The following is a 12,877-nucleotide window of genomic DNA, read 5'->3' as shown; positions in this document are numbered from 1 at the left end:
TCATGAAACACAGTAGTCATTGCTCTCATATAAGTTGCCCCAGCATTGCTCCCATGGCGCGATGAAAGCTATCTTTTCCGCATCTTCTTCGTCCATTAAAATATGATGATACCCGGAATAGCAATCCACAAAAGATCCAATCTTGCGCTTGGCACAATTGTCAATCATAATGTGTATATTGGGTAGTGGGAAGTTATCCTTTGGACTTGTTTTGTTGAGATTGCGGTAATCGACACATACTCTGATCTTGCCATCCTTCTTCGGTACGGGCACGACAGTAGCCAACCAAACAGGATATCGGGTGACCCGAATAACCTTTGCGTCCAACTGCTTGGTAACTTCTTCTTTAATCTTCACACTCATATCAGTTTTGAATTTCCTCAGCTTTTGCTTGATGGGGGGAATGCCGGATCAGTGGGAAATCTGTCGACCACTAAATCAGTGCTTAAACCCGGCATGTCATCATATGACCACGCAAAAACATCTTTGTACTCGATGAGTGCTTTGATTAACTCCTCCCGGATTTTTGGCTCGAGGTGGACACTTATTTTTGTCTCTCGGACATTGTCTGTGTCCCCTAAATTGACGGCTTCTGTGTCATTCAAATTGGGTTTGGGTTTTTCTTCGAAGTGAATTAACTCCTTACTAATCTCTTCGAAATCTTCATCATCATATTCTGATTCGTAACCACAGTCTACTTCTTGAACTAACATTTCGGAATCAGATTGATTTTTAAGACTGGGCTGAGGATTCCTTATGCACGCCATGTCATTAGAACCAGCGAAAAAAGAACTGTATAGAAAAGAAAAGAAAACAAAAGGAAAACCATCAGGAATGATGAAGAAAGGGAAATTGTATTTCATTGATTGATAAAAGATAACAAGGTTTGCACACTCAAACAAACTGAAAAAATGAAATCTGGATTACAACCCTGGAATAATCCGTCCAAACTTAAAGGAAAATCAAAGCGAACTACCAAGACTCCTTCCGAGTAGGGAGAGGAGTAGCCTTCCAATTATTAAGCTTTGTTTTTATCCCGACAAATTGCACTTCCGTGTTGCGAGAACCCTCTCCACTTTCCATCATGTTCACACTATCGAACAACCTCTCAAATCTTTCAATCAACTCCTTGTCAGGATTAATCATAGAACTGGGAATTGCTGTCACTGAGCGACTCCTCGTACCGGACTTGACAAATGATCTGGAAAGACGTGGGACCAGCTCTGGAAGGACCCATGCCCTCTGTTTCAATTTCCTGGCTCTTTTTATATCGGCGGCTGTGGGCTTGAATCCTAGACCAAATGTTCCCAAATTTTCAGGAAGAGATACGGGTTGTATGATGCCTTGCAATGCTGATCCCAAACCCTTTCCTGGTACAAAACCATTTTTCAACATTTCATACGCTACCATGACTGAGGTAGCGTTTATCTTTGGATTCTGGATACATTTCCCCTCTGGAACTTTCTCGACTGACATTGCGTCAGAAACTTGGTAGACCCATGGTCCCTTGTCATCTTCCACTTCAATGAATGGTACAATGGTGCTGTTGTGAGCGCACAAATTATCTTCGCCGTGTACCACTATTTCCTGTTTGTCCCATTCAAACTTGACCATCTGATGGAGTGTTGATGGCACTGCTTTAGCGGCGTGAATCCACGGTCGCCCTAATAGCAAATTGTAGGAAACAGCTATGTCCAGCACTTCGAATTCCATTGTGAATTCTACTGGACCTATGGTCAGCTCCAACATTATGTCCCCGACTGAGTCTTTGCCTCCGCCGTCAAATCCCGCACACAGCTACTGTTCTTATGGATCCTATCCTCTTCTACTTTCAGCTTGCTTAGAGTGGAGAGAGGACAGATGTTCGCACTTGAACCATTGTCAACCAATACCCGGGTAACCACGGCATCCTCCCATTTCACTGTCAGGTAAAGGGCTTTGTTATGCTCAGTACCCTCTATCGGCAATTCATCATCGGAAAAAGTGACTCTGTTTACTTCAAAAATCTTATTGGCTATCTTTTCCAGATGGTTTACCGAGATCTTGTCGGGAACATGGGCCTCATTCAAGATTTTCATTAGGGATTGGCGGTGCTCATCTGAATGGATTAGCAACGAGAGTAATGATATCTGAGCGGGCGTTTTTCTCAACTGCTCTACAACAGAATAGTCATGCACTTTCATTTTCCTCAAAAATTTCTCTGCCTCTTCTTTAGTTACAGCTTTCTTTACCGGCGTTGAATTATCTTTAACTCTTCTTAACTCCTCGGGAGTAAAACACCTTCCTGAGTGAGTCAAACCTTGCGCTTCACAAACTTCTTCTTTGACTTCTTTCCCCTTGTAAATCACCGTCACCCATTCATAATTCCAAGGAACAGCCTTGTTGTTGATTACTGGAAGCTGAGTTACTGGTTTTATAATAACAGGCTCTGTGCGAGCACCCTTCACGACCACAACAAGTTTACTTGCGACCCCTGGTATTACCACTTTAACTTTCTCTGGTTTCACTGCAACAATGCTTGACGACCCTCTCTCGGCTACCACAGCTGGCTTATCATCTACCCCTCTCAACTGGACCACTGATTTCCCACTGGTTACTTTTTCCTTTGAGCTGGTTTCACTGGAATGGATCATCATTACCGTTTGTGAGGGCTTCCTAGGCTCCCCCTCTTTGTGTATCAACTCAATCATGTGTGTCTCATGGTGAGCTGGCAGTGGATTCTGATTGATGTTTGGCGCTTCTGGGGCTTGAACCTCGATCCGATGAGTATCAATAAGCTCTTGCACAACTGTTTTTAGTTTCCAACACTTCTCTGTATCATGCCCAGGGGCCCCTGAACAGTACTCAGAACTCACCAAGTAGTCAAGATTTCTAGGGGAGGATTTGGCATTTTAGGCTCAATTGGATTCAACATGCCCAACTGCCTCAACTTGTGGAAAAGACTGGTATATGATTCCCCCAGTGGAGTGAAAGTCTTTTGCTTCTGTGACCTCTCATTCTTGAGGGCTTGGTTTGGTCGGAAACTTGTCCCGGGGGGATTTCTGTAGGCCCTTAGGGGTGGATATGTGTTTTGTGGAGCTGGGTATGGATTTCGTGGAGCCGGCGCACACCATTGTGCATGTGCCGGGATTTGGGTATAAGCTTGTGCATGATGGACGGAAAAATGAGGATCTGGCAGTGGGTAGTAGTGTTGTGGAGGGCTACATGAAGTGTGGGGGTAATTTTGGTGGTAGGGTCGTGATTGGCTATAGTAGGGTGACGGGCCTCTAGATCCGAACCAGGCTCCGGACTCAACAGTTGTGACATCTTCTTTCTTCTTTTTCCCAAGCACACCCCCAGTGCCGCTTTGAATGGCCTGGGTGGTTGCCTTGTTCGCTGAATAACTCATGATCTTGTTGGACTTAAGCCCCTCCTCGACCATGCCTCCCATTTTTACAACCTCATTAAAAGAGTTGCCAATTGCGGACACCAGATGACCAAAGTAGGTCGGCTCCAAAGCCTGCAAAAAGTAATCAACCATCTCACTCTCTTTCATTGGGGGATCTACCCTTGCTGCTTGCTCCCTCCACCGGAAACCATATTCTTTAAAGCTTTCACTGTGCTTCTTTTCCAGTTTGGTCAGGGACAGTCGGTCCAGAATGATCTCAAGATTATATTGAAAGTGACAAGCGAATGCTTGGGCCAAATCGTCCCATGTGTACCACCTGTTCTGATCTTGTCTGGTGTACCATTCTAACGCCGATCCACTTAAACTTTGGCTGAAATACGCCATCAATAATTCATCTCTTCCGCCTGCTCCCCTCATCTTGCTACAAAAACCTCTCAGATGAGTCACCGGATCACCGTGTCCATTGTACAAGTCGAATTTGGGCATTTTGAACCCTGCCGGTAGTTGTACATTTGGGAACAAACACAGGACTTTGTAAGCTACACTCACCTGACCTCCTAACCCTCTCATATCCCTGAAGGATTGTTCTATGCTTTTCATTTTTCTGAACATCTTTTCCTGTTCAGGATTTCTGGCCAGTTTTTCTGCTTTCCCCGGTAGGTCAGAATGTGGATAATGTGGATAGGCTTCAGGCGCTTTGAAGGTAAGCTCCGGGGGATAATACTGGTTGTTCTGCGCTTGGAACACAGGTTCACTCGGGGATTTATGGAGTGCAACTGGTGGAGATGCCACAAAGACAAAGGTGATTGGCGGAGGAGGGTATGGAATTGATTTTGGTGGTGGAGCTTGTGGCGTATGAGAAGTAGTGCCATGGTAGTGTTGATAAATGGGAAAACCTGGATCGGTGGTGGGATGATCCTGAGACTGAGCTATTGGTGGGGTAAAAGCCGGGTTGGCTGGGTAAGATGGCGGTGATTGCCTTTTGGACCAGGCCTGGTACATTTCGGCCATCTGTTGCTTAAGCTTGAGCATCTCCTCTTTTATTTTATTGACGTCCAACTCCTCTACCTCAACACTAGTGTCGACATCCGGGATAGACATGATTTCCGGTATTGGTCCCTTCGATCTGGTTTGGTAATGATAATGTGCCAGTATCTTCTAAATAAACTAACTGCTTGAATTCTCTGGAAAACAACAAACTTGTTAGTTTTTAGAGTTTAACACATATGCAATTACACGTTGGGATGCAATGTACCTAGGCAATTAACCATTTCTATCATGCATTTGCTTCGGTTGCGTGCGTCATTCCGGCCTCTCACAATTGTGCCCCTTCTTTTAAGCTTCCTTTATTCTATCCTTATTTATTTATTTTTCATTTTCCCCTTTTTCTTTTTTAGTGGTGGTCGAATCCTATAGATATTGCCTACGTATCACGTCCCCGAATGAATCAGGCCGTGCGTAGTTCTGTCAGATAAGCGTGCAAGTAATAAAACATTTTTGGGTTTTTTAGCTTTTATAAAATAGATGCTTCGATTACAAAGACTCAATATCAGCAAAGACGACAAACAGACCCCGAAATTAAGCTATCATACTCTAAAGAAATACAGACTCAAAACAGAAAGAAAATACAAACCTAACATGACTCACAGACTCTGACAGAAAAGGAAATACAAATTCAAACAGAAAATCATGAGTGCATCAATGCTCCTGGTGTCCGTAGGACATCATTCGGTCTCGCCACGGGCCTATGTGCAAGATCCCTTTGAAGTCGGTCCAAGTTGTTCATTATTTGTTTAACAAAGGTCATCACCGCTGCAAAGAATGTAGTGCGAGTCATATCCTCACAAATGTGGCACTTCATAACGATGTAGTCAGCGATGTTTCTAATTCTCTCTCTTATGACTCCCTTTTCTTGTAACAAACGCCCAATCTGCTGGGCCCTCCAAAGTTTGCTTGGCTGCATAGTTTTGTTCCTGAAGTTGTTGCAAGTCTATTTCTAACTGCGCCAATGTCGTGTAACAGTGTTCTCTTTCAACCTTGAAGTCTTTTGCCTGCTTGATCATTTTGTTTCTCGTGGCGATAACCCTTTTCTTCAACCCCGCGACCTCATCGTCATACCTTTCTCTCAATTGCTTAACAGGCATACCCGTTCGTCTATATTTTTAGCCAATTGTTTTTTAGCCCCGGCTCACTTTCTGCTTTGTTCAAATAGAAACTATAGTTACTCACTTTCTGCCTGAGGTTAGCTACGAGCTTTTCATCTCTATTACTTCGGACTGGATTTTCTGCCGCTACTTTCAGTTTCTGAATTTGAGCTCGGAGGGCCTCATTTTCTTTGGTTAGCCTTTTCTTTTCACCCTCATCCGCCGCTGCTTGTAAGCCATTCTCGAATTGAAGGTCTTTGACTTGCTTTTCCAGCTTTCCTATTGTGGCCCTGTACTCGTTTTCTTTGGCCAACCAAGCCCACGGTTCTTGCGATGCCTCGACGAATTCCTGAATGTGTGGTTTTTTGGCCGGTTTTTCTAATTCAGCCCTTGCAGTGTTCTTCTTTCTATACCAGGCAAGGTAGTTTGGTATAACTTTGGATAGTGGTATATGACTTGTTTGTGCTTTTGGTTGAGGTCCTGGGGGACTCATTTTGGATGGTTGATAGAAAGTTAGGAATTGGGAATTAGCAGCTGATGTTGAGTTTGCTGTCGTAACCGCACATGTGGCTAGGGAACCGCAGGTGCGGCTTCGCAGAAGCACCCAGTGGGTCGCAGATACGTAAATGGCCATGGGAGCTGGAACCGCAGAAGTGGTTGTTTGAGCGCACCTACGGTATCGCATGTGTGGATGTTCGATCGCAGGTGCAGAGTTGAGGTTTTAAGTGAAAACCGCAGATGCGGTGCGTTTGACCATAGAAGCGGTAGCGTAGAAGCGGAATTGGGCCGCAGGTACGAAAACCCTGGGCCAGAAAGTATATAAACCCTCCTTCGCGATTTTCAGCCTTTCTTCACCATTTTTAAATCGAATTTGGAGCTTTTGGGGGGATTTTGGAGAAGGAATCAGAGGGAACTTCATTGAGGTAAGATTTTTTATCACAAAACTCGTTCCTATGGTGTTATTTCATTGATAAGGCTTGAAATTTATGGGAATTGGTGGGTAAATATTGAAGAAATTAGAGCTTAAGATTGGAGACCTTTGATTAAGGATTTGTGGGGCCATTTGTGGTCGGATTTTGGTACTTTTGATATGGATGAACTCGTGGGAAGACAAGGAGTTTATTGATGTAATTTTTATCGAATTCTGAGACGTGGGCCCGGGGATTGGGTTTGGTAAATTACGGAATTTGTGTTGTAATTTGATTACTTTCAAGTGGGCTTTGTTCCCTTAGCATATTTTAATGGCTATGTACTGATTTTGGTTAGATTTGGGGCATTTGGAGGCTGATTCGAGAGGCAAAGGTATCGCGGGCTAGAGTTTGGACCGGATAGAGGTAAGATGATTGTAAATGTTTCCTGAGGATATGAAACCCCGGATTTCACATCGTTGTGCTATTTTGAGGTGACGCACACGCTAGATGAAGAGCGTGGGATCATGCACCGTTGGGGATTGTGACTTAGTCCGTCCCGTATGATTGTTTAACTGCATATTTGATTGAAGACTGTTTGCTATCACCATATTTTGGGCTGAATGCCATATTTGGGCCTTGTGCCAACTGTTTTGGACCCTTAAGGGATGTTTACTACTATTCCTCACTGTTTTGACTTCATATTTGTATTCAGTCATGTTGTATTCTACTGTTTTCATAACTCAGCCATCTTTACTCGTTTTTGATATTTTAAATGATATTTTGGGCTGAGCATCATGTTTTACTGTTGCCCGAGTGGCTTGTGAGATTCTGATTGAGTAAGGTCGGGGGCCTGTGTTGTGAGGATACTATGGGATCAGGCTGCGCGCCGCAGCAGTATTATACTGATTCATGATTATGAGGCCGAGAACCTGAGTTTTTACGCCATGAGGTGGCTTGATATGTGGCCGAGAGCCTGTTTGATTATGCCACGAGATGGCTTATTATTGTGCTTGGGCCGTAAGGGGCCCCTCCCGAAGTCTGTACACCTATAGTGAGCGCGGGTACCCTATGTGAGATGTGATATAGCCCGAAGGGCTGATGTTGTTACATGTTGTTGCCCGAGGGGCTGATACGAGTGATTGTGAGATATCCTGAGGGGCTGATTCTGTTGGTACTTTACCCGAGGGGCTGATTTTATGTGTTTGCCTTTTCTCACTACTTTTCATTCACTCGTTTAACCGCTAAAAGATGTTTTAAAGAAGCTTTTACTGAACTAAGGTGTTTCTACGAGTTTTTTACTTATTATTGCTTTGTTCTGGTTTTACACTGTCTCTTTGTAGCATTCTGCTTTGTTTTATGTGTTTTCTTATCGCTCAGTTGCCTTTACTTTTATTACTTACTGAGTTGGCATACTCACATTACTCCCTGCACCCTGTGTGCAGATTTAGGAGTCTCGAGTCACGCTAGTGAGGGTTGATTGCTTCCAGCATGCTGTTCAGAGTAGCTGCTCGGCGTTCGCAGTCAAGTGCTTCTCCCTCCTATCTTTACTTTACTTTGTATTAGCTCTGTAATAGACTGTGTAGTCCTTTTTCGTACTCTTAGACGGATGTTTAGATGCTCATGACTGGTGACACCTCGATGTCGGGCTGTGTTTGTTTTCGCATTTGTTCTATTTTACTCTATTTTGGGATTTATCACTTATTAATGACTTAATTATGAATTATTATAACTGTTAATTTGTTTTGGGGTTTTGTGTCGGCTGGCCTTGTTTCACGAGGGGCGCCATCACGACCGGGTCCGGTTTGGGATCGTGACAACTAGCCCGAATAAAGATATGGGAGGTGTTATTTATTTTTTATTTTCTTTTGACACTCCCCTTCATTTTGGTATTTATGGCTAGCAATAATTTTAAACACAAGCGAACGTTCTCGGCCTTTCTACGGTTCTACTCAAAAGCTACATGATCTCTCTCTTTTGTTTTCTAGCAATATAAGTACATTCAGAATGGTGAACATGATTTGATTAATAACAAAAGGGGTACTCGACTTGTAAAGCAGGTGCCCAAAAAAGGTCTACAAGCTCAAGAGTATTGCCTATATGTAGTGACTCGACCGGTCATTTTGAATATTGTAGCCCCATTCTCCCATTTATTACTGATTTTGTGTTAGTTTGTTGTTACATGACTTGCCGGGGTGGTTGGTTTGGTTGCGGGGATATTTCAGAATGAATTAGGATACTTAGTCCCAAGGTTAGAAGTCTAAGTTGAAAGAATTGACTGGATATTGACTTGTGTGTAAATGACTCCAGAATGGAGTTTTGATGGTTCCAATAGCTCCGTATGGTAATTTTGGACTTAGGAGTGTATCCAATATTGATTTGGAGGTCCATAGGTGATTTTAGCTTGAATTGGCGAAAGTTGGAAAAGTTGAAGTTTGGAGAGTTGAGAAGTTTGACTGAGAGTTGATTTTGTGGTTACCAGGCTCAAAGTTTGGTTCTGAAGGTTGAAATAGGTCTCTTGTGTCGTTTATGACTTGTATGCAAAATTTGAGGTCAATCGGAGTTGATTTGGAGTGTTTCGGCATTGGTTTTAGAAGTTGGAAGCTTAATAGTTCATTAGGCTTGAATTGGGGTGCGATTCATGTTTTCGATGTTGAGGGTTTGACTAAATTTGTATGATGTTTTAGGATGTGTTGGTATGTCTGGATGGGGTCCCAAGGGCCTCGGGTGAGTTTCGAGTTGTTTACGGATTGAGTTTGGCCTTGTTGAGCAGTAGTTTTTTCTGGTGTCTGATTTCCTTATACACGTTCGCGAGAGAGGTCTCGCATTTGCGAAGAGTATCTGGGAGACAGCGCAAGTTTTTTCTTCGTGTTCACGAAGAAGGAGTCGCATTCGCGAAGGTATGGGGAAGTTGAGCATCATGATCGCGAGAGGGTGCTCGCGTTCGCGTAGAAGGATGAGGCCAGCTTGGGCACCAAGCCTTAAGTTTTCGCATTCGCGGTCAAGGGGTGCGTCCGCGTAGGCGGAGCTCTGTGAAGCATCGGGTTTGCGAGGGAGCCTTTGCGTTCACGCATGAGGATTTTTGGGCAGTTGAGTTTAGTACTTCGCGAACGCGAGGCATTTTCTGCGTTCGCGAAGAAGGGCATCTGGGCAACATATATTTATTTCAAAATTGAGAGTTTGAACCCATTTTTTATATTTTGAGCTAGAGACCTTGGATATGATTGGGGTAGTGATTCTAACTCGGATTTGGTTGTTATACATGAATCTATCGTTGTTTTTACCATTTAATTAGTGCTTTGGGTTGGAAAAATTGGGGAAAATTTGTGAAACTTCATAGACTATAATTTGAGGATTTGAAGGTCGAGTTGAGATCGGAATTGAGTAATTTTGGTATGGTTGGACTCGTTAATTAATGGGTGTTCGAATTTTGTAAATTTTGTCGAAATCCGAGACGTGGGCCCGAGATTGAATTTTTGACTTTGGTTAAAGAACTTAACTTTATCGTATGGAATCGATTGCTATAGCTTTTATTGATTGTATCAAGTTGTTTGTGGCTAGATTCGAGTCGTTCGTAGGCTGATTCGCGAGGCAAGGGCTTGTAGGAGTAGGAATTTGCGTGGTTCGAGGTAAGTAACACTTCTAAACTTGGTTCTGAGGGTATAAATTCCTAAAATATGTGTTATGTGGTTGTATTAAGGTGACAGGTGTATGGGCGTACACCATGGTAATTGTGACTCGGTTGTTTTCATAGTATTGTGTAGTTATCAAACCTTGTTGCTATTCATGAAATCCCCATGTGTTAGAGTAATTGAGATACAATCCTGTTAGAAGTTATGTTAGGCTATATGCTTATTCTGTTGGTACCAATAGAGGTTATTTCTACTGCTGAATTACTTGCTTAAATTTCAATTATGTACTCAATCACATCTATCATTCGCATATCATATCTCAGTCTCTGTTGTTATTTATTGTTACATCATGTATCATTGTTTGGGCCGATTAGCATGAGATTTGTGAGCCCGAGAGACTGGAGAGATTGATGACTGAGTTATGTCCTGGGAGCCATGTTGTGAGTGAGGTTGTGGATCCGGTTGTACGTCGTAGCAAGCCTTCTTGGCTTTATATATGTTATTATTATGGATTAGACTGCACATCGCAGTAGGCCTTATAGGCTTTATCTATTATTATGGGATCGCATTGCATTCTGCAGTAGGCCATATTGGCTTTATATTAGTGCTTGGGCAGGATCCGCCACTCCGGAGTCTGACATACCAATAATGAGCGCATGTACCATATAGTGCTGAGTGATTGAGTATGATGAGTGAGAGTTAGGACAGTCAGATTGAGTACTATGAGAGTGTGAGTACATGAGTTTATCATTGTGATGCATTACATATGACATGCAAATTTGACATGTAGATATAAAGACGTAACATTCCTCACATCAGTCATACTTGGCATCTTTTATCATTCGTATGTCTACATTTCCATACTGTGTACAAACTAATTATGAGATTTCTCTGAGTTATTACTGTCATTTTTCCAATCATATCTGTATTGTTATTATCTGGATTTGGACTGTACCTATCTGAGCTCGTCACTGCTTTCAACCTAAGGTTAGTCCTGTTACTTATTGAATACATTGGATATGTTTTACTCATACTACACTCTGCACTTCGTGTGCAGATCCAGGTACTTCTAGGCATGGTGGTTGCTAGACTTGGAGCATTTCCTACTTGGAGACTTTTGAGGTAGCTGCTTTAGCGTCCACATACCTCGACTCGCCTTCCTTTCCATTTATTTAGCATTGTTCTATCTTTTTAGATACTTGTATTAGAAGTTTTGACTATGTTGATATTTAGTAATTCATGTACTCGGTGGCACCCTAATTTTAGGAGATTTTGTATTTGAGTCGCAGTTAGTCCTTTCTATAATTTATGAGATTTTCATTGTTAAACTTAATATATCATGCTTTTAAATTAAAATGAGTAGATATTTTGTGATTGTCGGCTTGCCTAGTATTGTGTTAGGCACAATCACGAGATGTTTAGATTTGGGTCGTGACAAGTTGGTATCAGAGTCTAGGTTACATAGGTCTCACGAGTCATGAGCAGGTTTATTAGAGTCTTGTGGATCGATATGAAGACATCTGTACTTATCTTCGAGAGGCTACCGAACCATTAGGAAACTTCAATTTCTCGTATTCTTGTCGTGCGAATTTGTTGATTCTAGAAACTAAACTTCTATTATTTTATTCTCTCACAGATGGTGAGGACATGTGCTACCGGATTGGGCGAACAATGCCAATACCACTAACTAGGGATGTGAGAGGCTGGGGCCGCAGTAGAGGCCAAGGTGCAGCTCGTACAATAGCTAGAGCAGCACATGTAGATCCACCAGTTGCTCCAGCTCAGGAGCAGACACCAGATGTGGTTGAACCGGTGGGACCAGCTTAGGCACCAGTTGTGCCCATTGTGATTGACTATATACACTAGCAGAAGAGGCTAGGCTAGGACTTCAGGAGGCTCTAGCCTAGAGATTGACTGTATGCAAGCCTTGCTCAGGCGGTTTCATTTCCAGCTGCACTAGCCACTTCTTAGGTTGGGGGAAGTGCTTAGACTCCCGTCGACCATACTCTAGAGCTGTTGGTTTAGGGGCTTAACACCGGGGGTACTATCGGGCTAGCCGGTTGTAGTGGCTTAGGCCCCAGTTGGTCCACCTATGAGTGACGAGGAGCAAAAGAGGCTAGAGCAGTTTTGGAGGCTTAGGCCTCCATCATTCGGTGGGGCTGAGTCGGAGGATGCTCAGGATTTCATAGACCGATGCCAGTGGATCCTTTGCACGATGGGTATTCTGGAGACTAGTGAAGTCTCATTTATTACTTTTCAGTTGTCGGGGGTAGCCTAATGGTGGGAGGCTTATGAGTTGAATAGGCCAGCCGACGCTGCACCACTTACGTGGCACGAGTTCTCAGTTCTCTTCTTAGAGAAGTTTGTTCCACAGATCCGTAGGGAGGAGTTGTGTAGGCAGTTTGAGCATCTATGCTAAGAGGGTATGTCCATGACCCAGTATGAGATGAGATTTTCAGAGTTGGCTCATCACGCTATCTGGTTGGTTCCCATAGAGAATGAGAGGATTAGCAGGTTCATTGATGGCCTTAACTATGGACTGCATTTTGCCATGACTCGGGAGATTTCATCAGGTGCTAGGTTTGATGAGGTGGTTTATATTGCTAAGCGGCTAGAGTAGGTCTGGAGCGTGAGGAGAGGGAGGCCAAGAGGCCTCGTGGTTCGGGTGGTTTCAATGGTGTTTCTTTAGAGGGCAGTCCCATCACAGCAGGGGTCGTCCTTATATGATCATTCAGATATCTCGTCCAGTTCATCATGGTGCATCATCTAGCCATGGTTCATATAATGCTCATCCGAGTCAATCAT

At 43.3% G+C, this 12,877-nt stretch overlaps 1 protein-coding gene across 1 annotated transcript; it reads right to left on the bottom strand.

The window, feature by feature from the left end:
* On the bottom strand, positions 1-1,749 carry LOC138875596 (uncharacterized). Its single transcript, XM_070154441.1, has 2 exons — positions 1,240-1,749; positions 1-390 (listed from the first exon to the last, which is right to left on the bottom strand). Exons 1-2 carry the CDS (start codon positions 1,747-1,749, stop codon positions 1-3), a joined length of 900 nt encoding a protein of 299 aa, XP_070010542.1.
* Between the last annotated feature and the right edge of the window lie 11,128 nt (positions 1,750-12,877).

Source organism: Nicotiana sylvestris, chromosome 8, assembly GCF_000393655.2.
Source record: "Nicotiana sylvestris chromosome 8, ASM39365v2, whole genome shotgun sequence".
NCBI classification, from domain to species: Eukaryota; Viridiplantae; Streptophyta; class Magnoliopsida; order Solanales; family Solanaceae; genus Nicotiana; species Nicotiana sylvestris.
The sequence above is the reverse complement of the archived record's forward strand: the minus strand, read 5'-3'. Positions and strand labels throughout refer to the sequence as shown.